Source organism: Lytechinus variegatus, chromosome 3, assembly GCF_018143015.1.
Source record: "Lytechinus variegatus isolate NC3 chromosome 3, Lvar_3.0, whole genome shotgun sequence".
Lineage (NCBI taxonomy): Eukaryota > Metazoa > Echinodermata > Echinoidea > Temnopleuroida > Toxopneustidae > Lytechinus > Lytechinus variegatus.
In genome coordinates this window covers 61,201,114-61,228,714 of record NC_054742.1, presented here as the reverse complement: position 1 = coordinate 61,228,714, position 27,601 = coordinate 61,201,114, and the positions used below count along the sequence as shown (strand labels likewise).

Genomic DNA, 27,601 nt, shown 5'->3' with positions numbered 1-27,601 from the left:
TGCTCATTGTGAATCTTACAAGAAATCTGCTCAATTGGTCCAAAATAAAAAAAAATCGAACGAATGTACCAAATACCCTATTGACTTGTGTACTATAAAAGTTGATTCGCCCACCGCAGCATGGCGACCAGTCTGCTGCCCTCTCACGTTGTGAAATTGGTCTATAAAATATTAATAATTGACGTTTTTAATAGTGGTGTGGATACAGTATCAGAATTCAGAATTTCAAGCCTCCCAGTACGAATAAAGGCAAATTCAAGTCCTTATGGAAATGATGTTTTCTTCAGTTGCGACTTAAAGCCAATTAAGACTTTACCCTCACCACAAGGCTTCAAAGTAGAATTCTGATTTTGCATTCCTAGTAGTATGTCTTACTTCAAATAAAGTAAACCTACTTCTTAGAACTTTCATACTTAATGCAAAATGTGCTTTGTTCAAAACTTTTGTCATAGTCAGACACACCATGTAATGAGCAAAGAAGCTTTCTATTTGGCATTACTATCTAAAGAAGATATGAAAACATTCTTTTGATGTTATGTCAATCAATGCGTCCTATTCTTAAACCTGTAACAACCTAAGAACCGGTTACAAATCAAGTTCCACCTTGACTCACATAATGCTGTATGTTTTATTATACCATAGGGAGCTATAATATGTGTGACTTTGAGGACGGTACTTGTGACTGGGTTCAGGATACCGAAGATGAAATGGAATTTAGCAGGATTAGCGGACCATCGGAACCTGATTTGCGTAGCGGCCCAGTTCGTGACCATACCACTCAATATCTTGGTAATTCTAGGATAGATATCACAATTGAAAAGTTTCAGTCATGAATCATAAAATTGATAATCATGATAATGGTTACAATGCTGGTTTGTTGGCTCAGTTGGTAGAGCGTCCGTTTTACAACCTGAAGGTATGGAGTTCAAACCCCGGCCGCATCAGACCAAAGGGCATAAAAAATTGGGAGTACAAGGAATAGGGCTATGTCAATCTTGGGCAGCACAGTGGCTGCTGGGCCCATGATTAATTGGGCGAAATAAAATTTTCAGCAGATCTGTTTCGAACAATAAAGTAATATGGATTGTTTTATGAATAACACTAATAATGATGAAGAAAATACTAATAATAATAATACTGATTATAGTAATAATTATGATAATAAGAACAACAATAATACACAGTTCTTGTATAGCACAAACCACACAGTATCTTGTTAATGCCAGCATATGTCATATACTTGTGGAATTTAAATTGTAAACCACAAAAATGATAATAATGATAATAATTTAACTTAATTCAACTTTTGTTCTATAACGTTTATGTTTGTTTTCTAGGATATTACATGGTATTACGTGCAGGCACTGATGGGTATGAGGAAGGCGACAGGGGGAGACTGATCAGCCCCGTCTACCGGTCCAACGGCCCTCAAAGTAGGGTGAGTTCTATTCAACGATCATATTCAAATAGAGCTTGGGAAGTGGTAGTGAGTGATTATTTAAAAAGAATAATAATAATAATAGACGTTTATATAGCGCCATCTATCTAGAAATATTACATTCCGAGGCGCGTTGTTATTATTATTACCCCAGCTTTAGCTCGAGCTGCCTCTCAGCGCTCATGCATTCAAGGAATTAATCCTGCCGGGTACCCATTCACCTCACCTGGGTCGAGTGCAGCACAATGTGGATAAATTTCTTGCTGAAGGAAATTACGCCAGGCTGGGATTCGAACCCACGACCCTCTGTTTCAAAGTCAGAAGACTTATCCACTGGGCTACAATGCTCCACAATCAGCATTTAACATGGTTCTATGATACCAAATCATTGTGAATGGTGATCTCTTGAAACTGTGACATATTTTATGTTACCCAAACATGCAATGATGAAATCTGTGCTGTAAACGGAAATTGCTTAAAATAAAAATAAATTGTGGATGCATGTACTACTATTGATTGGAAATGGACCCATCTAGTTGCAGAATCCATTTTGAAAATATAATCTTTCTCGCGATAATTGAAGCATTATGCTAGGGATCAAATTCAAACTCGTGTAATGTTAATGTCGCTATAATAGGTATACACCTACATTGTACTTTTATTGTTGGTGGCCAGTAACACAGAGCATAGCAATGATCGTAGAACATTTTTCTGTGATTGATTCCATTGACTACAATGTGCAATCAATCGTAAGAATCAAGCGTACGATTAATTGCAAACCTTTGTGTTATGGGACCCTGATTGGTTTTGGAGATCACAAGTTCAAAATTCAAAGGTCGATCTTTACTCCTCCCAGGCACGTATTTGGTACCACATGTTTGGCAGGGACATGGGGACCTTGAACATCTACCTGAGAACCAACATCGGAGGCTACATGGATCTTATATTCACCAAGACTGGACACTCCAATGACTACTGGGAGTTGGCCAATCTTGCCTTGCTCGATGCCGGATCAACTAACTTCCAGGTTGTGATCGAGGTCGTCCGGGCCGATGGTCCGTACGGCGATGTAGGTATCGATGACACGTCTTTCACACCGGACTGTAAACAAGTAACAGGTAAGCTCTTGAAATTGATAACCATGTTGCAATCTTATGGTCAACATTTTTTTAAGGGCCCTCTCTTAAGAGCTTAAAAGCATTAAAGCATGAGCATTCTTCTTGTGTTATGAAATGATGTGGGCTTTACATATTTAGAGGGGAAATTGGTATCAGGTTTTGACGGCGACCCGTCAGACAAAAATTTTGATTAAATGTTCCTTTGAATCCCTTAGAATAATTCATGATGTCTTTAAAAGTGTTTTGTTTCTTGTAACTAAGGTGGCCTCCCCTTGGGTATGATTACTCCTGCAGCTACTATCGTTGGTCATTGCGGGAATGGTAAATGGCAGTGTGCAGACTTGGCTCATATTAACATTCTTGATCTTTATACTAGGTGGTCTTCCTTTGGGTACAATAACTCCTGAAGCTACTACCGTTTGTCCTTGGGGATGGGTAAAGGGTAGTGTGCAGACCTGACTTGTATTGACTGTTTTTATTCTTATCCTGGATGGTCTTCCTTTGGGTACAATAACTCCTGAAGCTACTACCGTTTGTCATTGGGGAAGGGTTAAGGGTAGTGTACAGACCTGACTTGTATTGACTTTTTTTATTCTTATCCTAGATGGTCTTCCTTTGGGTACAATAACTCCTAAAGCTACTACTGTTTGTCCTTGGGGATGGGTAAAGGGTAGTGTGCAGACCTGACTTGTATTGACTGTTTTTATTCTTATCCTAGATGGTCTTCCTTTGGGTACAATAACTCCTAAAGCTACTACCGTTGGTCCTTGGGGATGGGTAAAGGGTAGTGTGCAGACCTGACTTGTATTGACTGTTTTTATTCTTATCCTAGATGGTCTTCCTTTGGGTACAATAACTCCTAAAGCTACTACCGTTGGTCCTTGGGGATGGGTAAAGGGTAGTGTGCAGACCTGACTTGTATTGACTGTTTTTATTCTTATCCTAGATGGTCTTCCTTTGGGTACAATAACTCCTAAAGCTACTACCGTTGGTCCTTGGGGATGGGTAAAGGGTAGTGTGCAGACCTGACTTGTATTGACTTTCTTACTGTTTATCCTAGGTGGTCTACCATCGGGTACAACGACTCCTGTGGCTACTACCGTTGGTCCTTGCGGGAAGGGTAAATGGCAGTGTGCAGACCTGACTTGTATTGACTCTAGTCAGTACTGTGATTACCAAGCGGACTGTACTGATGAATCAGATGAAGCATTCTGTGGTAAGTAATGGCTCCTCTTTGATATTCATTCACAAAGGTGGTTTTGGAAAACATTGGTTGAGCCCATGATTTATGCAGATTTGCTGTATGATCACACTTATTTTAGCAGGTAAATTGTCCAAGAATAAGAATGTCCAATGCTGATGGGTGCTTTTGTCACAGTGCGCCAAATTTATGCCTGTTGCCATAGTTTAGTCCACTGTTTTTTTACTAGTCCATTATTCTGAATTCATGAATCCAGTGTCTGCCATCCATTAAAGCCTTGCTCATCACGATGGATTTCTCTTGTATTCTATTCTGCATGTATTTCTCATTTGAAACTATAATTAAAATTGTAAAATTCATATGTTTATTCCAGATACTTTAAGCATCATTACTGTTTGTGTAAAGTATTATACCATGTAATGATTGGTTTGCATAATATTGTTAGAACACAAAATAAATTTGAACAAACAAACAAGAAAACCATTAATATGTGCATTGCAGTAACCTGTGCCAAAAGCACCGTGGTGGAAGCGCCTGTGGAAGTGCCGTGGTGTAGCCTTGTAATCAGAGGGTCGTGTGTTTGAATCTCACCATGGACTAGCGCCCTTTGGCAAGGCGTCAATCCATAATTTGCCACTCTCCAGCCAGGTTTAAAATGGGTACCCGGTAGGATGCGAAAGTCTATGTAGTATGCCGAGCAATTGAGTCTTGGAACTCTTGTTGGAATATATATATGGCATATATTGTATGCGGGCATGCAAGGATCCGATGACCGGGGTAATAATATATCTGTAAAGCGCTTAGAGACGTCGTTCCGATGTGTTAAGCGCTCTATTAATGTGGATTATTATTATTAAAAAAACACCTGTTCATACATGTAGATACCATTTTGTGTTGCCACCTATGAGCAGTCTTTATATACAGGTATAAGATATCTCACATGGAATGTGGTGGGGCATTAATTTTCAGGACCTTGTGTGTTTGATAATGGGCTCTGTGGATGGCACGATGAGAGCTACGGACAGTATGTGTGGCAGTGGGAGCAAGGTGGCACGGGCAAGATACCAGAAAAAGATCACACCAAAGATTCTCTGAATGGTAGGTACAGAATGTATCAAATTAAAAGTAAATGAATATATTATGTTCATGAATAAATAATAATGCTGTGCATCTCTCTCTTTGTCTTACATTTTGTTGGTGATTTTTTTTTATACAGGACATTTTGCGGTCACTGGAAACCATAACCCCACTGTATTGACTGTATTTCTTCTTTCTAATTGTAATAATGACAAAAAATATAGACTGATAAAGCATGTTTTAATGCAAGAACATGTAGTTACAAAATTCCCATTTTTGTTAAAAAAATAAAATTTGACATCCTCATCCTGTTTTCATGATATTATGCATAGCCATTTATTTCCTTCAGTTAGCTGAATTAAGCCCAATACAGGCTAAAGTTAAAATATATTCTTCTACCTTATCTCGTGATGCTTGACATTTTAAAATGTGTTTTTGTTTTGTCACTTTTGAATATCTTCTGCTGTTAAATATTTCATTTTTCACTGTTTACCTTGATTGTAGTATTCTCCATATTTCATTGTTATTTAATAGACATGTGTATATTGAAGTTAACAGAATTGAAGAAAAAAAATGCATGGAACATATGGAAGCTGGATATCCCATCTCATATTTACCATTTTGCCTTATATAAGTTAAATCCAAGTTCCAAGTTTGAATAAATTCCCATGATATTTTCGTGCTGTATTATTAATTGGAAGGATACTACATGAAGGTGATGCCTGGAGGCGGTCAGTTCAGTGAGTTTTCAAGATTTTACAGCCCCATACTGCCAGATACGTCTGTTGAATGTCTGGTGGATTTCTGGTTCTTCCTTCAGGTATGGTCATGTTTTCTGTGTTTATCATTCAAACATATTGGGTTACTATTGTATTTATTTCTTTATGGTTGCAATTAGGCCTGAGTCAAATAAGGATCAAAGAATAACGAATTTGTAATCATAGTTAAAAGCTACTGAAATCCTTCCATCTGATTCGCCGATAGTAAGCTTGTCACCAAAATTGTGCAAGGTTTCATTCTCCTTTAACGGTCCATTGTTTTGTTATTTTCATGACACAAAGGCATCTAGTGACAATGTTGAATTTCAACTGGAAGTGCAGATTGGGGATGAACCCAGCTACAAGATCTGGAGTTCACTTGTAACCTGGACATCCTCGTGGATGAAAGCTCATGTAGGACTGGGGCGCCAGGAGACGGCCTACCAGGTATGATACCACCTAGATTTTTCGTACACCCTATAGTTTGATATCTAATATGGTAAAAACATTTTTTTTGTGGTACATACTGTAGATAGTGGTCCCTCCCTCTTCCTTATTAGTCATCAACTAATTTCAAGCTTTTAGTTTAAGATGGCGGCCTCAAAAACTTCTGTTAGGACTTTTTATCATCGCTTTTTCTCAGTAGAAAAAACGAACAAACCACGTCTACAAGTGAAGCTTAACTACTAGATGATCTTGTTCTTCACTAGGATTTTATTTGCAAATTGCCATTGAAACATAAATTTAATAACATATGTATCATATATACATATACTAATAACCTTACCCTCTGAAAGTTATGCTACTCTAGTTAGTATTCTTTCTTGTAATTCCAGTTAATTTTTGCTGCATCTGTGGAATACAAGAATGACACCATAGCAATAGATGATGTCACCTTCACCGGCTGCAAGGCTGTGTCCTACGTTCCGTGTGAGATCCTGTGTGATAACAAGCTCTGTGTACCTTACTCTGCTGAATGTGACTATTCCCAGGACTGCGGTGATGGAACAGATGAAAGTACATGCAGTAAGTTATCCTATGTATCAAAGAGTTTTATTGCCAACTGTGTCCTCTATGCTTTTTCACACCATGAATGCCAGGGAAACGGTCAATTATAAATTTCCTGATATGTAAGTTATTACAAATTTATACACCCAGGCTCATAGCATCATGCACACAGATTGGTCTTCATTGCCCCATCCTACAAAGAGTTGAGATTGATCCGAACAACTAGAATTATTGAAAGCCAGCAGCATTAACATCTAAAATGCATGTTTATTCAAATACATTTTCAAGATATGATGTATATTCATACATTCATGGTTATGTTATTGTCCCCTGATGACATTGGTTCATATCCCACCGCTGCCACTTCTTAATTTTAACAAAGCACACTTAGATCGAGATGTAACTTCCTATTTGAACAATCAGTTGTTTTTTTTTGAACAATCAATTTTCTAGTTTAAAAAATGATTAAGTCCTTATCTTTTAAGTAAAATGCAAACTGATATAACAGTTAAGTGATACGTTTGTGTTGTCTGGATTATCAATAGGGTAACACATGAATTGAATTTGTATACTTCAACTTTCCTGCGGGTGGTGATTTTAAAGTAGATTGACTTGTCTTGATTCAAATATCAACACTGAATCTGTATGTATTGGATACATGTATATGTCGGGGGGGGACGAACACAAACCTTAGATATATTAACCCTAACTTCTTGTACCCTGACCCTTACCCTATTTTGCTTTACCCAGGTGCATACACAATGTGTGACTTTGAATCTGGAACTGTGTGTGACTGGACCCAAGATTCTGACGATGATCTAGACTGGTTCTGGCTCACTGGATACCAAGGTTCTCTGGATGGAGCCCCTTATGAGGACCACACCCATAATAGTCCATCAGGTGAGTGGTATAGAACAATGACCACACCCAATTAGTTCATGAATATCCAACACCAAGAGTCTCTAGATAGAGGCCTATATAGTCCAAGTGTTAAACAATAGAACAAATAGCCACAACCACTTTTTTGCAATCAATGCTTTTTGTTCTCGATTCGATCGCTTGGGTAAGGTTGTTCTCAATATAAAGCTCCTTGTGAGCCCCACATCTATTTCAGTCCATCAAAAGAATGGTTGTGAAACTGAACACATCTTTATTTGGTCACACTGATTCAGCCCCCCCCCCCTCAACATTTTTCGCGATAAATCCGCGGCTCGAAATTTTTTACCGTGTTGCTCGCTGACTTTTTACTTTTAAGTCTCACGCAACTTTTGAGACCAAAATTGTGACCCCCAGGTACGCGATTTTTGAAATATCGCAACATTTCGTAAGTGCATGCAGACCTAAACTTACTCAGAAAATGTGAATTTGTGTACAAATCCAATGCAATAGTGTTTTTAGCCAAAATGTATCATTATTTTACCCTTTCCTGCTTAAAATCAATTAATTTTTTTCTTGTTTATGGTCAAAATAAATTCCCAAAAACTTTCCATTGAAAAAACAATAAAAAAAACAAAAAGTCGAAAAACATAGAAATACATAAGAAATTTAGAAAACAATAGAATACATAAGAAAGTAAATGTGATGTTGAAATTTTGGAAAATATATTTGATCAGATGCCTATCTAGAGTATTTAGTGGCATTATTTTATTAATAAGAGCTAACTTATGATTTTACGCATGAATTAGCATAAATAATGAGCAATGAGATTTTTCGCAGAATTTGTCTTTATAGTTTTGTAGATAATGCCATGGGTAACGCCCATGCCAATTTTCGATGGGGGGATGAATCAGCCCCCCCCCCCCCCCGTTTTAGGTGTCGAAATAGCCCAATCTATTGAGGGTTAATATGTGAGTGAGTAAGTGAAATCATGTCCAAGCAAGTGAATGGTTGTAGTAAAAGTCATGTCAGGTTCACATGATTTTTAAATCATTACTTTGGGGATAATCTGCTGCTTTATAAGGTGTATGAGGACTAGAAGAGAAAATGTGTATTATATTGTCACATAGATATCATTTGAATATATAATGGTGGTAGTTGTATACATGTACATGTATCAGATATAAGAAAAGATTAATGGCTAATTACAAGAAAAACACCCTGCTAGTTCATGGAAGTTCTAGTGTACCTGTCATTCAACTGAATACTCCAAGCCCACCAAGTAATGACATACGGTTCATGTTATCCTGATGTACTCTCTCTTTTAGGTCATTACTTCTATCTGAACTCAGCAGCAGATGATGTGAACAAGAAAGCTCTCCTGGATGGCCCAGTGATTTCTCCACCTCAAAGCCCAGGAGATTGTGTGGTACATTATTTTTATTGATCAAAATAGACGACAGTACCATAGCTACCAATTAGTAGTGTTTTATCGTATTTAGGGAATGTTAGGGGAAAGTGACAGCGAAGGAGATTTTTCCTATTGAAATTTGATTTTATAAACTTCTTTAACCCTTTGCCAATGGAACTGGATGATCCTTGTACATAGCCTATGGGAATCACAGAATTCAGTATTCAATGGGTTAATGTGCATCTTTTAATTTTTTAGGTATTTTTTGGGGGGGATCTTAAAAATAAAATAAAAAGAAACAAAAAGGATTTAATAAAAATTAGGGTTGGCAGGTCTGCGAGTGTGAATGCTGATATTTGAGTTAATAAATTGGTTAATCCATATAGATCCATATCATTTTGGATATTGTGATATGTAAGTTTGCTTTAAGGAAATAAAGACATTATATTGAATATGGACATAAAATTTGAAAAACCTCCTTGAAATTCTTTAAACAGAGACAAAGAACAGGACAAATGTTCCTGAATGCCCCCCAAAATGTTGCTTTCTCTGAAGGTAAGAGTAATTAATGGACATCAAAATTGCTGTTTTAGCCCAAGAAGTAGTATAGTATACTTACTGAGACTATATGTGATTCTTACAAAGTTCACCTATTAAAAAGCGTAAATATCCTATGACATTCTAACCCTGCTTAAATAGGCTACTAATGATTTGGTGCTTCATGAATTTTTATCAGACTGGACGGTAAGCAGAGTTAGCCTCCCCCTCCCTTCACTTGATGAAACCCCTCCTCTAAAACTTAAACTATATTGTTCACATATAAATTCTTTTGTAGATTCGCTTTTGGGCATTCATGAATGGAGCCAACGTGAATCGTCTGAGCGTGCTGACTCAAGTATCAACTCATGATGAGCCAGAGAGGGCTTGGACTCAGACCACATCCATGGGAGATGTCTGGAATAAATTTTCAGTTCCGCTGGATGTTGGATATAGATTCAAGGTATCATATGGATGATCTTCATGATAGCGGCCCTTATCATTCTCACTATAATTTTTCACCTGATCCTTTGCATCATCCTTTTTTCTTTTCATCACCATCATCACGATAAACTTTCACCCCATCATATGCATCATCCTTTTTATCATCACCATGAACACCACAAAACACCATCTTCATCATAATCATCATCATCCTAATCATCATCTTCTTCATAATCATCTTCATTTTCACTCTATTAATCATCACACACTTTCAATGAAATATGTCTGAGAAAGGTATACTTTAAAGGTATTCCAGAGGTTTTTTAGGACAGTATTCCTCCATCTTTTTATTTCATGTAGGTATACTTTGAATGCATCTCTGGAGGCCTTGATGACAGTATTCCTTCCTTTTCTTTTGATGTAGATATACTTTGAAGGTATCTCTGGAGGCCTTGATGACAATATAGCGCTTGATGATATCACCATGACTCCAGGATGTGTCAAAGACCCTGATCAAACCCTTCCGATTACCATCAAACCAACAGGTAGGAAAAAACACAATGTATTGATGAAACTGGGTCATTCATTGAAAATGAAATGACAAGAGCAAAGCATTCTTTCCGAAATAGATACTTGACTGTCCAACCTCCACTTTCCGCATATCCATTTCACTTCTACCTCTATCCACTTTTTCTTAGACCTTTTCAAGACTTTGCTCATGGTGAACCATATAAACCATTTATTATTCTTTTTTTCAAATTGAAGTATACTAGTGATTGGCAAGAGTTTGTTTATGCTATTACATGAGATGATGATGAGAGCAGGTGTAATTTCTTTTGGTGTGAAATTGGAAGGCACCGATAAGACTGTAAAACAAAAAATGTCATATGGAGGTAAGGATGCCCTATCTAAAATATGTAAGTTCCTATGCAATCACAATAGGATAAAATTCATATACGAGATTTAAAAAATTATGCTCTCTTTATATAGTGTACTGATATATGCGATTTTCCTTTAGATTTATATTAAATAATTGACCTTTAACCTTACAGATAGCCCACACTGTGGAGTTGGTGAAAGAGCTTGCACAGACGGTACCTGCATTGCATCCAATAAGTTCTGTAATTTCATCTTTGATTGTGATGATGTCTCAGATGAGATAGATTGCCGTAAGTCTAATGTGATGCCATTTTCTATTAACAATGAAAATTGTAAAGATTGTTGCTCCTTAATTGGTCCAGAGCCCTTTATGTGACTAATCATAATCCATAAAAATGAAATTTATTGGACATCAAAATAGCTTATGACATCAGAGAAGAATCATTATTTCCTTACCATTTTGCATCCCGATTGCCCGTTCCCCAAATGCATGCAATCACTTGAGCATGTCAAACATCTCCGCCAGATTAGTCTCTTTATGAGATGCCACAGACGCAGATCTTATTTCGCTGCTAATAATTTATTTGAACTTTCCAGTGAAATATGTGTCATGATTTAATGGATGATTCTCCTACACAAAAAACATGTATGTTGGGTGTCCTTTGTATCGATAGACCATGTATACTTTACTGCGCTTTAAAACATCTAATTCCAACAGTTATGCTGTCAGGAGTAGCACACCCGATTTGCACACTGGTACTGAAGTTTAAATCCTGTAATCCTTGACTCTTGACCTTAATCCAATTACTATTAATTCTACTCTTCTATTGTATCTCTGGTAGTAATACTACTACTAAAAATAATAATAATGACAATAATAATAATAATAATAATGATAATATCATGATAATAATAATATTATTATTGTTATTATTATTATTATTAAAACATCTTTTATTTTTTAATTTTATCTTCAGCATCTGTGTGTGACTTTGAGGTTGACATGTGTATGTGGAGACAAGGAGTGAATGATAACTTTGATTGGTCAAGATTTAATAACTCGGAGGCCAACAGTTATTCTGGTCCTATCGCAGACCACTCTAAAGGAAGTCCTATGGGTGAGTAGCAGGAGTAGCCTGTTCATTTAAAGTGCTTAATGCAGTTAATGCAGTCTTCCACTTTTCATGCAAATTAACTATTTGAAGCCTTTTTTAATCTCATTTAGTTCTTCAAATTGGTAACCTCAGTAATTTCCTTTCATTGCTTTCTTTCTTTTTATATGCCCGTCCTAGACGGGATGTATTATGGTATCAGGCTCGGTTCCGTCCGTCCGTATGTCTGTCAACTTTTCCTTGTAAACGCGATAACTTCAGTTTGACTTAACGTAGGCTCATATAATTTGGTGTGTATGATACTAGCATGGATCCCAGAAAGCCTATTGATTTTTAGGTCAAAGGTCAAGGTCAGAGTTACATGTTTTCATCTTACCCTGCTGCAGTCCTTGTAAATGTGATAACTTCAGTTTAACTTAACCTAGGCTCATATAATTTGGTGTGTATGATACTAGCATGGATCCCAGGAAGCCTATTGATTTTGAGGTCAAAGGATAAAGGTCAAGATCACAGTGACATGCTTTCATCTTACCCTTCTAAAGTCCTTGTAAATGCGATAACTGCAGTTTAACTTAACCTAGGCTCATATAATTTGGTGTGTATTATACTGGCATGGATCCCAGGAATTCTATTGATTTTGAGGTCAGAAGGTAAAAGGTGAATTCGCCACCTTCCACTTTTCTTGCTTGACCAATAAGTCCATTTTCCCTAGCTGTTACAGGTGGGCATATTATGTCCTCGCCTTAGCGACACTCTTGCTCATCCTTAAAAACATTGTTTAACACCTTTCCCTCTCCATCCTTTCTCCCCTTAGGTATTTACTACTATGTAGATGGTCTCACAAGCAGTAAGAATGAGCATGCTACCTTGATCAGCCCAACGTACGGCCAAGCAGGGGTAGATTGCGTAGCCTCTTTGTGGTACTACGTCTATGGTAGCTCGTATGGGAACCTTGAGATCAAACGAAGGGTGGATGGCGAGGAAAGGACATTGATGAACATCAACAAGGGTAATGCGGTCGGTGAGCAGTGGACGCAGGCCAGGCTCAGCCTTCCTCCATGTTTGGCAAACTTCAATGTAAGTCTCTTTTTAATTTGGTCTATGTTAGCTCTTAAATTGTCAGAATATTTGCTGCTAAGTATTGGGTTTATGTCAATTAAGTGGTGCTGATTGACAATAAAATGAACAGGCATGTGAATTGTGTATCAATTTCACCATATGAAGGATATAAGAATAGAATGTATTACCACACCATGTTATAGAAAACATTCATTTGGTTGCTACACAATAAAATCAAATGCAACTTGATTTGGGAGATCATGTGGCCAGGGGGAGGGGGGGCTTAGGATCTTGGCTATCGACATGCACTTACAAAATGTTGCATAATTTTGAAACCACTTATCCGGGCATCGCAAATGATGCCTTAAAAGAGGTGTTTTATACTTTGGTATCAGTTTTCTGAGCTTATATATATTACCCTAAGTAGAATGAATTAGAACATTAAACAAGAAAGTGGGGTTGACTACTTGTGAGAAGGGGTCCCCAAGCAATGTTTCTAATCTCACACCATACAGATCACTATGTTATCACCAGTCATGTGAGTCTCCAATGAATTTCATTACCTAGATACTCATTGATGCTGGAAATCAACAAAATACCAAAACCTCTGGAGGTTACGCCATCGATGACATCCGCTTCGATAACTGCGCCTTTGAGGAGTACGAACCATCCAAACCCTGTCTCACCAATTTCTACCAATGCAGCGATGAACATTGTTATCACCAGGACAACAAGTGTGACCTGAATAAAGATTGTTGTACGGATGGCGGCAACGGCAACGATGAAGCTAATTGCAGTAAGGACAATTTGTGCCTTGTGGGTTGACCATTTTTATGTAAATTGTAAAATGAAAGAAATAATTTATTCAACAGGGAATCCAAAGCACAGGGAAGAGTAAAGTTATAACCTACAAGAGAGATTCCACAAATCTCATCATGCATTGTTTTAATGAGGTTTGCAATCAATTTGAGAGAGAAACACACAGGCCCGTATTCTGAAGTCAGGTTTAACTTAGACCTCTGCTTAAATTATGGGAAGCCAAAAGTGTAAAAAAAATAGTAAGATGTGTATTTCTTATATTTACTTTGCTCTTTCCTGATTCTTCAATGGTGGAGATCGACAATCATCTACTCATACTTCCTAGACAATTATGAATGATTTGAGAGCTAAATGAGCTGAGATATGATATCATTACTGTTATTTATGTAACAATTGGCTTTTCATACATAAACCACAACTTTAAACCCGAGTTTAAATTTAAACCCGACTTCAGAATATGGGCCACAGTGATTGATGCATGGTGTGGAGTGCACTGTGGACGACCAATCTTTCAATATTACAAATAAGCATATGAGTGAGGTCACAATAAGAGTGCAACTTGTGTGCATGGATTATGAAACGCCTGAATTATTGGAGGCATAGATTCTGTACGATTATATTTTGTGACAAAAGTATAAATAATGGAAAGGTTTGACTTGGGCTTCATCTGTTGGGCCAGATTAGTCTCATAGTGACAGGAATTAAGCTATTCTTCCAATCAAGAGACAGTGATGAAAGACATTGGAATAGTTTTTTGACGAGGAGAGAGAGAGAGGGGTATATGTTAATGCAATAATCCAACATGTGCAAGATTTTGTACAGGTCAGGAATATCTCTCAGGAATATCGTAGCTCAGTGGGTTAGAGCGCATGTTTTGGATAAGATCGTAGATCTCAACGTGAGGGGTTAGAGTCCCGCTCATGCTGAAACGCGACTAACAAAAAATCTGATGCTATAGCGTTGTGTGTAAGCGTGCCTCACCACTGTATTCAGTGCAGGTATGAATGCAGTTGGAAAACACTCCATCCATGGGAAAGGACGCAAATGTTGGTCCCGTGTATAGGAGAGTCACAACCTATGCATGTTAAAACCAATACACTATATTCGTCAAAGAGTAGGGGGTGTTCACCCGGTGTATTGCACCTGCCGGCCCCCGGTACTACAATACTGCATGAATCCTCAGGATTGAAGGAGGCAGTCAGTGTAGCTTGAAACCTTGAAACCTATCTCAAAAGTCAGTTTTTCTGTAAAATTTGAGAATTTTGAAGATGTATAGATTCATTTCAAAATCCAAATTTATTTTGAATTTAGATAGGATGATTGATAGTGTGATTTGTTTGTTTTTGTTTGTTTGTTGGTAGTTGATTTTTTTTGCAAAAGTTAATATCAATGTATGTTATCTTTGTATGGAGGATAGATTTCTTTATTTATGATAGGCAATAAATATCTTTAACCTAAATTCCCTGATTTCAATGCATGGTCAATGGATGAGTCTGAAATAGCCATACTTTGTTGGTGCTGTTGTTATTGTAATTATTAATTTTACTGTTATTACTACTACTATTATCATTATTACTACTTTTACTATGATTATTCCTACCAGGTTCTTATCATCAATGTAACTTTGAGGTTAATCTCTGTAATGTATGGAATCAGTTAACAGCGCCTGAAGATGACTTTGATTGGACTCTGGTTCAGGCTAGAAAGATGAGTCAGATTAGATTTGACCACACTACAGATTCTGTAAATGGTAAGCTGCGGATTGATTTTTCTTGTATGGTTTTGAAGTATTTGTGTTTTAGCTACATGTCTTTCATGAATGAGTTTTGAAGTAAGACCTTAAGAAAGAGGCATCAAAATCAAGAAAAATTACTCTTTAAAAAATTGATAATTTCAATCTGTCATTAGATTTCAACAATTCAAAATGTATCTGAGTTAAAGTAAACTCTTTGTATGCTTTATCACAGGCCCAATATGTATAATAATACTATGCAAACATTTATATAACACATAGTACATTGTTTCTACAGTTAAATGCTGCATACTACTACCCCAGCTTTAAACACAGATCGGGCGCTCAAGCATTCAAGAAATATTTCTTCCTATTGGGTAACCATTTACTACACCTGGGTTAAGAATGGCAAATCAAGATAATACCTTGCCAAATATTGTGAGTGCTGTGTTTAGATTTGAATGCCAGACCTTGTGCTTCAAAATGTGTTCACTTTTCCACTGAGCCATAACATCTCATAGCACAGGAAATATTTTAACCTCACTGCAAAATATTTTTTTATTTTTGTTATTATAAATCTGTCTTTTAGCACTTATTACCATTCGAACAACACAATACTAATTTAACGACAAAATAATGAATAGAACGTAATATTCAAATGAACAAGGTAAGCAAATCTCATCCTCAACCTAAAAAATTATAAACAGAGCCATCGGTATTGATACTGAATTTACTTGGACATCAATTAAATTTAAAATGTAATTACTTTATTGCATTATGTTTCATTAACCCCTCATTCTCCCCCACACTTCTCTATCTCTCTCTCTCTCTTTCTCTCCTTAATCATTTTAACAATTTTATTTTAAAGGATACTACTTGTATATGGATCCACAAAACCGAGCCCAGACTGGTGATATAACACACCTTGGCAGTTATGTTATCCAAGCAAGTGATACAAACTGCAAGGTAAGTATATTTTGACAGTTCTACAAATCCATAATTGTTCTTAAATACAAAAAGAATAACCCTCACCCCCATACATGTTTTTCCACATTTTGGTCACTTCATGAAAATTGTTAATAAGAATTACTGTCATCTGTTATAAAGCTTTTCTCTTGAACAATCAGATGTTCATGTCATGGTTGTTTAATTGAGTCACATGATCTTTCAGAAAACAAGCATCCTATATTACTAGAAATTACTAGAAAATGTCACTTTCAAACTTTTTGGGGAAACCTCAATATGCTTGTCCTTGCTCCAAGATTAAAAACTCCTCAGTTTCTTGATATGGATGAAATGTAATTATAGAAATATGAATCTCTCCTTGGTAGATGCGGTTGTTTTACTACATGACTGGAATCAATGGAGGTACTTTAAATGTCTACACTCGTACAGTGGTAGGAGGCCCTCTACTGTTGAGATGGACTGAGTCAGTTGATCGAGGTCTGATGTGGATCAAGCAGACTATTACGTTGAACAGTGATGAAATGTTTCAGGTAAACATTGAATAAACTGCTTTGTTTGGCTCTAAGGGTGCTCCAAATGTGGTCATTGTGAATATTTCACATATGCAGTCGAAAGTTTTTAAGGTTACTTACTGTAGGAGCTGTTATTTTCGCGGGGTTTTATTTTCGCGGATTTCGCGAATTGCCGATCGGCCGCGAATTTAACAACACGCGAAAATATTGACACATTTCTTAGACAGTGCCAATGCCCCCAACAGCAAAGCTTTGCTATTGAAAACATCCTGCATATTGAGAAAATTGAGATATGCACCTCTATATGTACAAAAAATAGGCTTAGAAAGTACAGTTAGTGATTTCTCAAACAAAATCAGGGCCTAAACTATTTTCTAACATTATTTTATCAATATTTATACACTCACTGTAATATTAAAATGTATTTTCCATGAAACAATTTGATTTTATTGTCATCTGATTGACTCTATACACACGTATTGGTAGCTATTTGCATACTCATTAATATTCATAAGTCACATGACCAGAATTTTGAAGGTGAACATTCTGTTCACAAAATTCCACAATTTTGCACTTTTTACCAACTTTTTGAAAAATGAATCGAACCAAACACAAATTCCAAAAATTGCTTAACCCTATAGATCCTGTGGCATGATGAATTTTTAGATCTAAAGGTTAAAAAAGTGAAATTTAAGCCACTTTTTCCACAATTTGTAACTGTTTTTACAGGGACATATTTATGTACAAAAGACATATCACCATGGGGACATTGAGGAGTGTAGATTTGCACATGAATTGCACTAGTTTTGCTTCTTTGAAATGCTGTGGAAATGTATCGTACATCTTCCGATCGCGAATTTAACAACCCGCGAAAATGTCGGGACCCCCGCGATTCGCGAAAAATTCTGTACGCGAAAATAACAGCTTTTACAGTATATCTTTGTGCATTAGGTTTGCAAAGTTGCACATTCTTAGAAATTTGTGGGCACTCTTATCCGTGTATTCCTTATAATTTTATTAAAAGAAACAAACAAAAAGTATATATCACAATTTAGTACCATAAGGGCAATTCCATGAATTCATCAATACTTATGTATATCAAATCTGCCATAAGCAAACATTTATCCTTCGCCACTTGGAGCTGGTGACATGAAGCTAAGCAATTGATCAAACTATTGATGTTTTATAATTGATTGCATATGATCAGCTCTACGATCAATCCTAAGTTTTGTGTTACAGGGACCTGGTTTAATGTTCAATTAATCGTCTTTTTCAGGTCATCTTGGAAGGGGTAAAAGGTCAAGGGTCATCAGGTATCTTGGCGATTGACGATACAACATTCACTCCCGAATGTCGGATGTCTGGGTCCAGCCTTCCGGTTCATACTACAAGGTCGCCTTCTACTAGCACTGGTAATGATTTAGTTGCTCCTGCAGCCATTTTGATGCCTGTCTTAAAGTTAAAAGATAATGTCCTGTAGTAGCAGCAAACAACGATTTCATAAGATAGTCTTTAGATTGAAGATTGACAGTCACCATATGTGACCAGCCACCCCAAAACCAGCAATAAGTCACCCAAAATTAATTTAGAGATTTTAGATTTGAGTTTGAAAAAGCGCATCCTCAGCTTTGAAATGATATATAACTTATCAAAATTGATCAACACTAAGTGCTTGAATGAACAAAGAAGAAACACAGTGAGAGCTCAATTAAGAAATTGTTTGGATACACTATATTTTTTTTTAAATATCATGCATATGATTTGTATTATGATGTACATATTACATAACTGTAAATATATATTTTTTTATAAAACAACAATTCAGTTGTAATAAACATGTAATTACAATATAAGGGGGGGGGCTACACTATACAAGCTCTGCTTTCAGTTGGCCCTCCCTCCCTTTCAATTATTTATATTTCAATTTGATAATTGTCTATTATAATGTTATCATTTTTGTCTCACCTGCATAGCAGAGTGAGACTATAGGCGCCGCTTTTCCGACGGCGGCGGCGTCAACATCAAATCTTAACCTAAGGTTAAGTTTTTGAAATGACATCATAACTTAGAAAGTATATGGACCCATTTCATGAAACTTGGCCATAAGGTTAATCAAGTATTACTGAACATCCTATTAGAGTTTCATGTCACATGACTAAGGTCAAAGGTCATTTAGGGTCATTGAACTTTTGCCGATTTGGGGGTATCTGTTGAATTACAATCAAAACTTTAAAGGTTTTTGGATCTGATTCATGAAACTTGGACATAATAGTAATCAAGTACCACTGAACATCCTGTGCAAGTTTCAGGTCATGTGAGGTCAATAAATTTTGGCCACATTGGGGGTATTTGTTGAATTACCATCCTATCTCTGTAAGTATGTTGGTCTAGTTCATAAAACTTGGACATAAGAGTAATCAAGTATCACTGAACATCCGTGCGCATTTTAGGTCACATGACCAAGGACAAAGGTCAATGAACTTTGGCCATAATGGGGTATCTGTTGAATTACCATCATATCTTTGCAAGTTTATTGATCTGACTTTTGAAACTTGGACATAAGAGTAATCAAGTATCACTGAATATCCTGTGAAAGTTTCAGGTCACATGATCAAGGTCAAAGGTCATGTGAGGTCAATGAATTTGGGCCACATTGGGGGTATTTGTTGAATTACCATCCTATCTCTGTAAGTGTATTGGTCTAGTTCATAAAATGTGGAAATACGAGTAACCAAGTATCACTGAACATCTTGTGCAAGTTATATTAGTTTTCAAAGTCAGCACTGCTGCTATGTTGAATTGCGTGATGCAGGTGAGACAGCCAGAGGCATTCCACTTGTTTTAATTTTTGTACATTCTTCAAATGTGATTTTATGTTTCTATGTCAATAGTTTAATAATTGCAATATGAAATCAAAATTGAAAGTGGACAAAAAAATAAAAAAACAATGTTTGAAGTTCTGGTTCACTCGAGCATGAAATGTGCGATCTCAATGAAACTTCCAAACAGTCAACATCAAAGAATCTCCAATGTCTTTTTTTTAAATTGAACTTAACAACTTGGACGTTTGACAGTATGAAGAAGAATTACTCTCTCAGATAAGTTAATTTTCAAATTGATTTTGAAAACCCAATGTTTCATTTTGGCTATTTGCAGAGAACCTGTCCTGGTGAATTGTTGGTATTGGAGTGGCTGTCACATATGTTAGATCTAGATATGTTTAATTCACACAAACCTAACTCTGAAATAATGGAATCAAATGACCTCACTGAAGATTACCAACACAGATAAAAAGCACATGTGGGACAATGCAATTATTATTGCTTAGAAAAAGATGGGACATCTCGCTGGCCTTCCATGCTTATTCTGTAAATTTCTCGACAATTAAACATTTTCTGCGGTGACCATAATCATTGTAAACATTTTGGTAGTCATTGTATTTGATTCTGTTTGAAATCATCTTAAGATCATTACCAGAATTGACATTAATGTTTCTCTGCTACAATAGACAATCATCACTATGGCGCTTTCAAAGATTTATCTCTCCACTCTGGTTGGCATGTACAGTATGACAGAAAATAAATTGTGCATATTCAGTTGTACTGACCACACACATGCCTTGATCCTATGTTGTGTGACACACAATAGATGTTTCATTGATTATTTATTGTTGATTGTTCTTCATTGTGGGTCTTTTTCTCTTCCAAATGCTCTCCAAGGAATATATTTTTTTCATAGTAGATTCTTCGTTTTCATTTGATATTTTATGCCTGATGCAGCCATCGTAATCTGAAGAAAAGTGGCCCATATTTACCAAATTATAAACCATCATTTAGGAGAAAAAAAAACAATCTTATAGTAAATCTCAATTGTTTAATGGTTGACCTTTGAAAATAATCCACTCACCCAAGGTTTCATAATGTATCAATAAAATAGTGTTTAAAAGCGAAGTTCATCATAACCTTAACTTGATTTAAATAAAATGCAGTAGAATAAACTTTCATCAATTTTCAGTTGGATTACAAAGTTACAGCTTTTAGCCTATTTTGGTATTAAAGCATGGTATTGGTATTGTGCAAATGAGCGAGTCATTGACATCACATACTTTTCTTTTGTTATATTGTGGTGAAGAATTCTCATGCTGACAATTGTTTGAAATAATGATAGTTAGCATTCTTAAAACTTGTTCAAAATGATGTTGTACGTTACAGGAGTCAAAGGATTAAATATGAATATTTTTATTAAGTTAAATTGCATAATGCATATATTTTTATACCTTCTTCCTTTAGTGCCTGCTACCACTAAAAAATCTGCCAGTACTCCGTATTCATCCTCATCATCTTCCCAAACAACGTTCACTACTGAAGGTGGGGTGCTAACACGACAGCCACCTACCCACAGCCCACGCACTGGTAACTACTATGCCCTAGATTTCATTTTCATTAAAAATTAAATTATTTGCTGAAATTCCCAAATAAACGATAATCTTTTCAATTTTTGTGTTCTTAAGGACTTTGGCAACAAATTTTGGCGAACAAATCTCAAGAACAATAGGATTGAAAAACAAGGAAATACTATAGAAATCTTTACAATCAATAAAATGCCTGGGAAATTAATTTTGAATCCACTTTCTTTAAAGCACACAAAAAAAACAGGTGATGTTCATGTCAATTGTCATCGTGATTATGCTGTGTTTTTTAAAAGCAGTGTTCTTTTTTATCATGTTTTTTTTAACATGTACATTTATCTTATTACTGTGAAGCTGGTCTTGTGGCGGGACTTTCTGCTACTTTTGGCATCATCATCTTGGGCATCCTGGTGATATCTTTCTTTTTCTGGTGGAGGGGAAGAAGAAGGTAGGAGTATTTACATATTTTTGTGCTCAGCAATTATTGACAAGTATTTGTACATGATAATGAAGTTGATGATGATGGTGATGATGGTGAGGATGATGATATGATGATAATTATGATGATGATGATGATAATGATAATGGTGATTAATGATGATGATGATTAATGATGATGATGATGATGATTAATGATGATGATGATGATGATAATGGTGATTAATGATGATGATGATTAATGATGATGATTAATGATGATGATGATGGATGATGACGATTAATGATGATGGTGATGATTAATAATGATGATGATGATGATGATTAATGATGATGATTAATGATGATGATGATGATGATAATGGTGATTAATGATGATGATGATTAATGATGATGATAATGGTGATTGATGATGATGATGATTGATGATGATGATGATGATGATTAATGATGATGATGATGGATGATGATGATTAATGATGATGATTGATGATAATGATGATGATTAATGATGATGATGATGGATGATGATTAATGATGATGGTGATGATTAATGATGATGATGATGATGATGATGATGATGATGATGATGATGATGATGATGATGATGATGAAGATGATGATGGTGATAATGATGATGATGATGATGATGATGATGGTGATAATGATGGTGGTGGTGATGATGATGATGAAGTTGTTGATGTTGATGATGATGATAAAACATGGTCATGGTGATAATGGCAGGGAGGCAGATATTGATTATTTTAATAGTGCAGCTTTAAATGGGCAAAAGTCACTCTAAACCGCATCTCCACCTCATGTACTTATGATAGGCATTTAATAGCAATGATAAGAAGGTTGATGGCGAGATTAATGAGTGATAATACTGATAGTAATTATAAAATTGATAATTATGATGGTGATGATGATGATGTTGAAGATGGTGATGATGATGATACTGATGATTACAGCAATTATAATGTGAATGATAATAGCAATGCTACTATTGATAATGACAATGATAATAATGAAAACAATATTTTAAAAAAATATGATAAATGATGATGGCAAAGATAGTGATTGTGATAATGCTGATAATAATATCATAAATATATGATATTATTTTATATATGTTATTAATGATGATGATGCAAAGTAAACGTACACTAGTAATTATAGTGGTGATAGATGTGATAGGATATTACTTTGTCCAACAAACCAAACAATAATACATTTTACAATCATCTGTTCTGATGATGATAATGATATTATTGTTAATGTAGATGATGATGATACTGATATGGTAATATTGATGACAATGATAGTGATGAAAACGACAATCATGTGTCCTTCCTATGTTACAGTGGTAAAGAAGATCTAGGAGTTCTTAGGAATAACATGGAAACACCAGGATATGACAAAGACTTTGGGAATGTTGATGTAAGTACATCTTGGCTCTTTATTTTCTTTCTTCAACTAATTTTTCATAGTATTCGTAAAGTCCAAATCTCTCCATCCCGCAAAGCTGATTGGGATCAAAGAAACATTTACCTTTAATGATTTTATCACAATTCGAGGAAAACTAAACTAGTGACAGTATTTTAAAGTTTTATTTTCACCCCAAAAAATGTAATCAAAAGCTCCTTTGTTATCAATTCTTTAAAAATGAAATATTTGGAATTTAATTTAGAAAATAGTCCAAGTGTGCAAGATCATTAGCTCTCTTATTTTCTTACCTACTACTTTATGTTTGTCACTGTTTCATGAAAGCTGGAGAATACTGAAGGTCATAATTTAAGGTCTTATATTTGAAGGATTTTGATGAAATATTGGTATATATTGATTTTCTTGAACCAACTTGTAATCAGAGTGAACTCTGTTTTTTCTTGATATGAATCGCTATGAAATTACCCCTCCCTCCCTTACCATTATCGCGAGACTTTGTAAAATAAAGAAAAGGCAATCATATTATATATTTGATAAAGTCAGTAAATTGAAATCAACTCATAATTTATAACCATCTCACAAAATCTTTCTATGTAAATCTCGCCACTCATGCTTGTAAATCATGACTTCTTTTATTATTGCGACAAACATTGGAAGATTATTTTGTTCTTATGTAGTTTTACCCTGTTAGTTGATGAAAATAGCAAATTAATGTTTGTTTTAGGATGGGGACCTGATTAAACCCCCTCCCCCCATTAACTTTTTAATGGGGAAGTATGTACAATTGTGACATTTCTGTTCCCAATGACTCATGTCTTGTAAGTTCATAGATTTATCAGTTAAGTAAACAATCAGTTCTTGATTATTTATTGGCAATCGGCAGTCAACTCTAGCTCTAATCAAACTCCTATGTCGTTTGGCAAGACATCATTCCATGTATGCCACTTTCTACCCGGGTAATGTAAAAATTCTTTGAATGCTCAATAGATTATTATACAGCCAAGCTAAAGTATAGGCTTTAAACATTTGCATTAACCCCTTTTATGTGGGCTACAGCTAGACAGTACATGTATACGTTCTAGCATAATCAGCATTTTTTTTTATTAATTGATAAAATACCATGTTGATCTAAATGTTTTATGTCTTCACAGTTTGCTCTACAGGAAATAGACACAAGTATGTTTGGAGAATCCCCTTCTGAATCTGGGGTAAGACATTCTTTTAACAGATTTTTTTTTAATAGATAAATCTGTTAAACTATCTTCCCTGCAATACAGATGCCACTTGAATGACATTTTGCACCCGTCAACTTCAAACTTGGTCAAAGTATTCATACATGTACCATTGTGACAATAATCTGACTTTGCATTGGGGACAGAGTTTACAAAGATTGTATGCATCTTGGTCGTGTGAATAACCATTTCTGAGAACAAATTGAGACTTGGTTCTTGTAGTCATATAGGAAGGATGATGACCTGATTGGTATGGGGGTCATGAGGTCAAAGGTCACAGATGTATATCAAAATATCTCATTCCAAAGTACTAAAGAACTATTCGAGGAATCAACTTCAAAGTTGATTCATATATGCATATGGAACTGACAGATTAGATTTGTTGGGGTCACAAGGTGAAAGGTTAATGGTCACAGTGGTCGTAATATATGTGAAATATCTAATGATAATATAATTTGAAGTTCTAAGTCTCTATTCCATAAAAGTTACATATAATGGTTATCAAGAATTTGCAAAAGGATTAATCTAATTTCTGGTCACTAGACCAATGTCAGAGGTCATTTTGGGTCAATAAAGTAATATAATACAAAGCTTGACAAAAGGTTATGATTCTGAAACTTCAAGATAACTCTGAAATACTAATCATTATTTTATTAAACTTGAATGTAATGATTACATTATAATAATCAGATATCAACATTACATTTGATAATAATCTACAATTTGTTATTCTTAATATCAATATTATACAAGCAATTGAAACTTGTGTGAAATGGCTATTGAACATCATATATCATATGCAATTAATAACCTATTTCCAAGGTAAGGTCAAAGTTCATTTGAGGTCAATGAACTATCTGAAGCATCACTAACGAAATCATCAACATTACCAAAATTATCATTGTGGTCACCATCATCATCAATATTTCCCTTATTTCATCAGGATTTTAAACAAAACATAACAAATGATAATTAATTTCATGTCTCTTTCGTCTTGACAGCCAACGAACAGAGGTATCGATAACCCAGTCTATTCTGCACCTGCACAATTGCCTGTTGAGGGACAGACAGAGGCCTGATTGCTCACATCACTTCCATGACACAATCTGACATAAAAAGAACAAATATATAGTAAAACCTTCAAAATTTCAAAGTTATACCCATGAATATCTAGATGAATTTACCCTAAAACCATAACTCACACTCAAGATTTTGGCATAAGAGTCACCATTGGCCTACCCTAGTTCACTGTTATGCAAGCACACCCCCCCCCTCCTTACACCCTCCCATATTTTTTTTTATTAAGGAGCAGTTGATTCATCCTAGTATTAATGCTCAATTGATAAACACCCTTCAAATAAATAATATAAACATTCACGAAGTTCAGTTTTGCAGATTTCACTTTCTTCAATTTCATCATTTTAAACTTGTCATGTTTTATGGGCATTTCCTTGTAAAAGCATGACTTTCATTTGGGTTATTTTCATTTTATTTAGGTCTTGCTTTCTTTTATACTTAAATGTTATTTTGTGTCTCATGTAATGTTATGAGCTTCATCAGAGTTGGGAGGAATATATACTTGGTTGAAGGTTTAACACTTTTTTTTCTTTATACAGTCATTTTACCTTACTTATATTTTTGACTATATAGTGTGATAAAATGCTATGAAAAAACCCTAACACGTTTATATTCACATATATATTTGATCAACAAATAAAACCAATCTCACAGGTTGCAGCAAAATGTTGTTTTTTTTCCAACTTTTCATGAATAGATTTTTAATGTTATTTTCAAGATATCAGTGATTTTCATTGCATTCAAAATAATTTAATATTTGGGGGGCATTTGGGGAAATTATGTATACAGTATGTGTATTTGCAAGTAATTGATATTTAACACTAATGTTATTATCACAAAATTTATGATAATTGTCTTTTAACACTTCAATAGATATTCCTACAGATGCATTTATTTAAAGATGAGTAATTTGGATTGTGGTATTTTTTTTTGCCTACTTTGATAGGTTTGTCATGTATAGGCAATCTAAAAATCATGCATTTTCGGCTGAGATAGTGATTTGTATTGTGATTCTTTGTCGTCATAATACTGTATGGAGAAATATATACACAATTCATCAAATAGTTGGCTTCTTAGATTAATATCATGAAGCTAAACCAAACGGATTTCAGTTTATCTATGCTTGTACCTAAAATTTTTTCTTGAAATGACAAAAATTTGAAGATCTTTTTAGTTATAGTTTCTTGTCTATCATTATCAAAAAGAAGACAACTGTGAATGGTATTTAATGTAACATATTATGTATGTCTTGAGAATGATTCTTGCATTAAGGGAATGCCTTGTTGTTATATCATTTGAAGTGTGTAACCAAAGAGAATGTTTTGTGTTAGTAAATGGCTTCATGTATTTGATGGAAATAAAGACTGATTACGACATTATTGTTTTGTATATTTCATATGCAGTTATGTTTTTTTTCTTTTTGAAAGATATGTCTCTCTTATATCAGGAGTGAGATAATTGTCAGATTTTTATACCCTTCTCTCTCTATACAGTATATATATTGTATACAGTGCGTATCAAAAACAAGTTTACACTTAGAAAAAGTCCTGTAAAATAATACATTTGCGATATCTTGAAGATATGTCCACATTTTAACATTGGTACAGATCCATTCAAGCAAATGATGATATAACTGTCAAAAAATATTTCCGCTTGAGTGAGCACCACTTTTGAAAAGTTAGTGAAAAAGGATTTGCGCAGATCTTTGAAATAAATATGCGAATAAAAGTAGACCTTAATCATGAAGAACACATGGAATTTAGCTAGTAAAATGGATTTTAAAATATCTTTTACCTTTTAAAATTAGTTTCCTTGCCCAAAACACTTCAAAGAGTGCATTGCGCCCCACCCCACTCCCCCACACACCAAGGCCATTGTGACGATATTTGCTTTACACTGAGATGTGATTTACATGAAATGGCTTAGGCTTGATTTTCATTTTTGTTAATCATTGTCAAGCTTGGGAAAAGTGTGGAGAAACAAGTATTGAATGAAAAGTGTTATGTAAACCCGCGTTACACGATAAAACCTTAGTGAAAAATGCTGGAGATGT

General features: G+C 35.3%; 2 protein-coding genes across 2 annotated transcripts in view; both read left to right on the top strand.

The window, feature by feature from the left end:
* The window catches only part of LOC121412101 (MAM and LDL-receptor class A domain-containing protein 2-like), a 95,752-nt gene extending 86,829 nt beyond the window's left edge, over positions 1-8,923 (top strand). The window contains exons 54-63 of the mRNA XM_041605010.1: positions 643-789; positions 1,338-1,438; positions 2,295-2,556; positions 3,617-3,772; positions 4,727-4,855; positions 5,536-5,654; positions 5,896-6,039; positions 6,429-6,618; positions 7,351-7,500; positions 8,805-8,923. Coding sequence (XP_041460944.1) covers positions 643-789; positions 1,338-1,438; positions 2,295-2,556; positions 3,617-3,772; positions 4,727-4,855; positions 5,536-5,654; positions 5,896-6,039; positions 6,429-6,618; positions 7,351-7,500; positions 8,805-8,923 — 1,517 coding nt within the window. The remainder of the gene's footprint in view (positions 1-642; positions 790-1,337; positions 1,439-2,294; positions 2,557-3,616; positions 3,773-4,726; positions 4,856-5,535; positions 5,655-5,895; positions 6,040-6,428; positions 6,619-7,350; positions 7,501-8,804) is intronic.
* Positions 8,924-9,720: 797 nt separating this feature from the next.
* On the top strand, positions 9,721-25,741 carry LOC121411565 (MAM and LDL-receptor class A domain-containing protein 1-like). Its single transcript, XM_041604359.1, has 15 exons — positions 9,721-9,887; positions 10,293-10,413; positions 10,921-11,037; positions 11,725-11,865; positions 12,674-12,936; positions 13,486-13,714; positions 15,341-15,487; positions 16,338-16,435; positions 16,801-16,965; positions 18,224-18,359; positions 21,237-21,359; positions 21,710-21,803; positions 23,158-23,233; positions 24,391-24,447; positions 25,473-25,741. Exons 1-15 carry the CDS (start codon positions 9,741-9,743, stop codon positions 25,548-25,550), a joined length of 1,992 nt encoding a protein of 663 aa, XP_041460293.1. The 5' UTR covers positions 9,721-9,740; the 3' UTR covers positions 25,551-25,741.
* The last annotated feature ends 1,860 nt before the right edge of the window (positions 25,742-27,601 follow it).

Bases quoted from the DNA above. Each gene is read 5' to 3' on its own strand.
- LOC121411565 (XM_041604359.1), top strand. From the start codon at position 9,741: ATGAATGGAGCCAACGTGAATCGTCTGAGCGTGCTGACTCAAGTATCA. The intron at 11,866-12,673 runs GTGAGTAGCAGG...TTCTCCCCTTAG, and splicing joins CTCTAAAGGAAGTCCTATGG to GTATTTACTACTATGTAGAT. The intron at 24,448-25,472 runs GTAAGACATTCT...TCGTCTTGACAG, and splicing joins AATCCCCTTCTGAATCTGGG to CCAACGAACAGAGGTATCGA.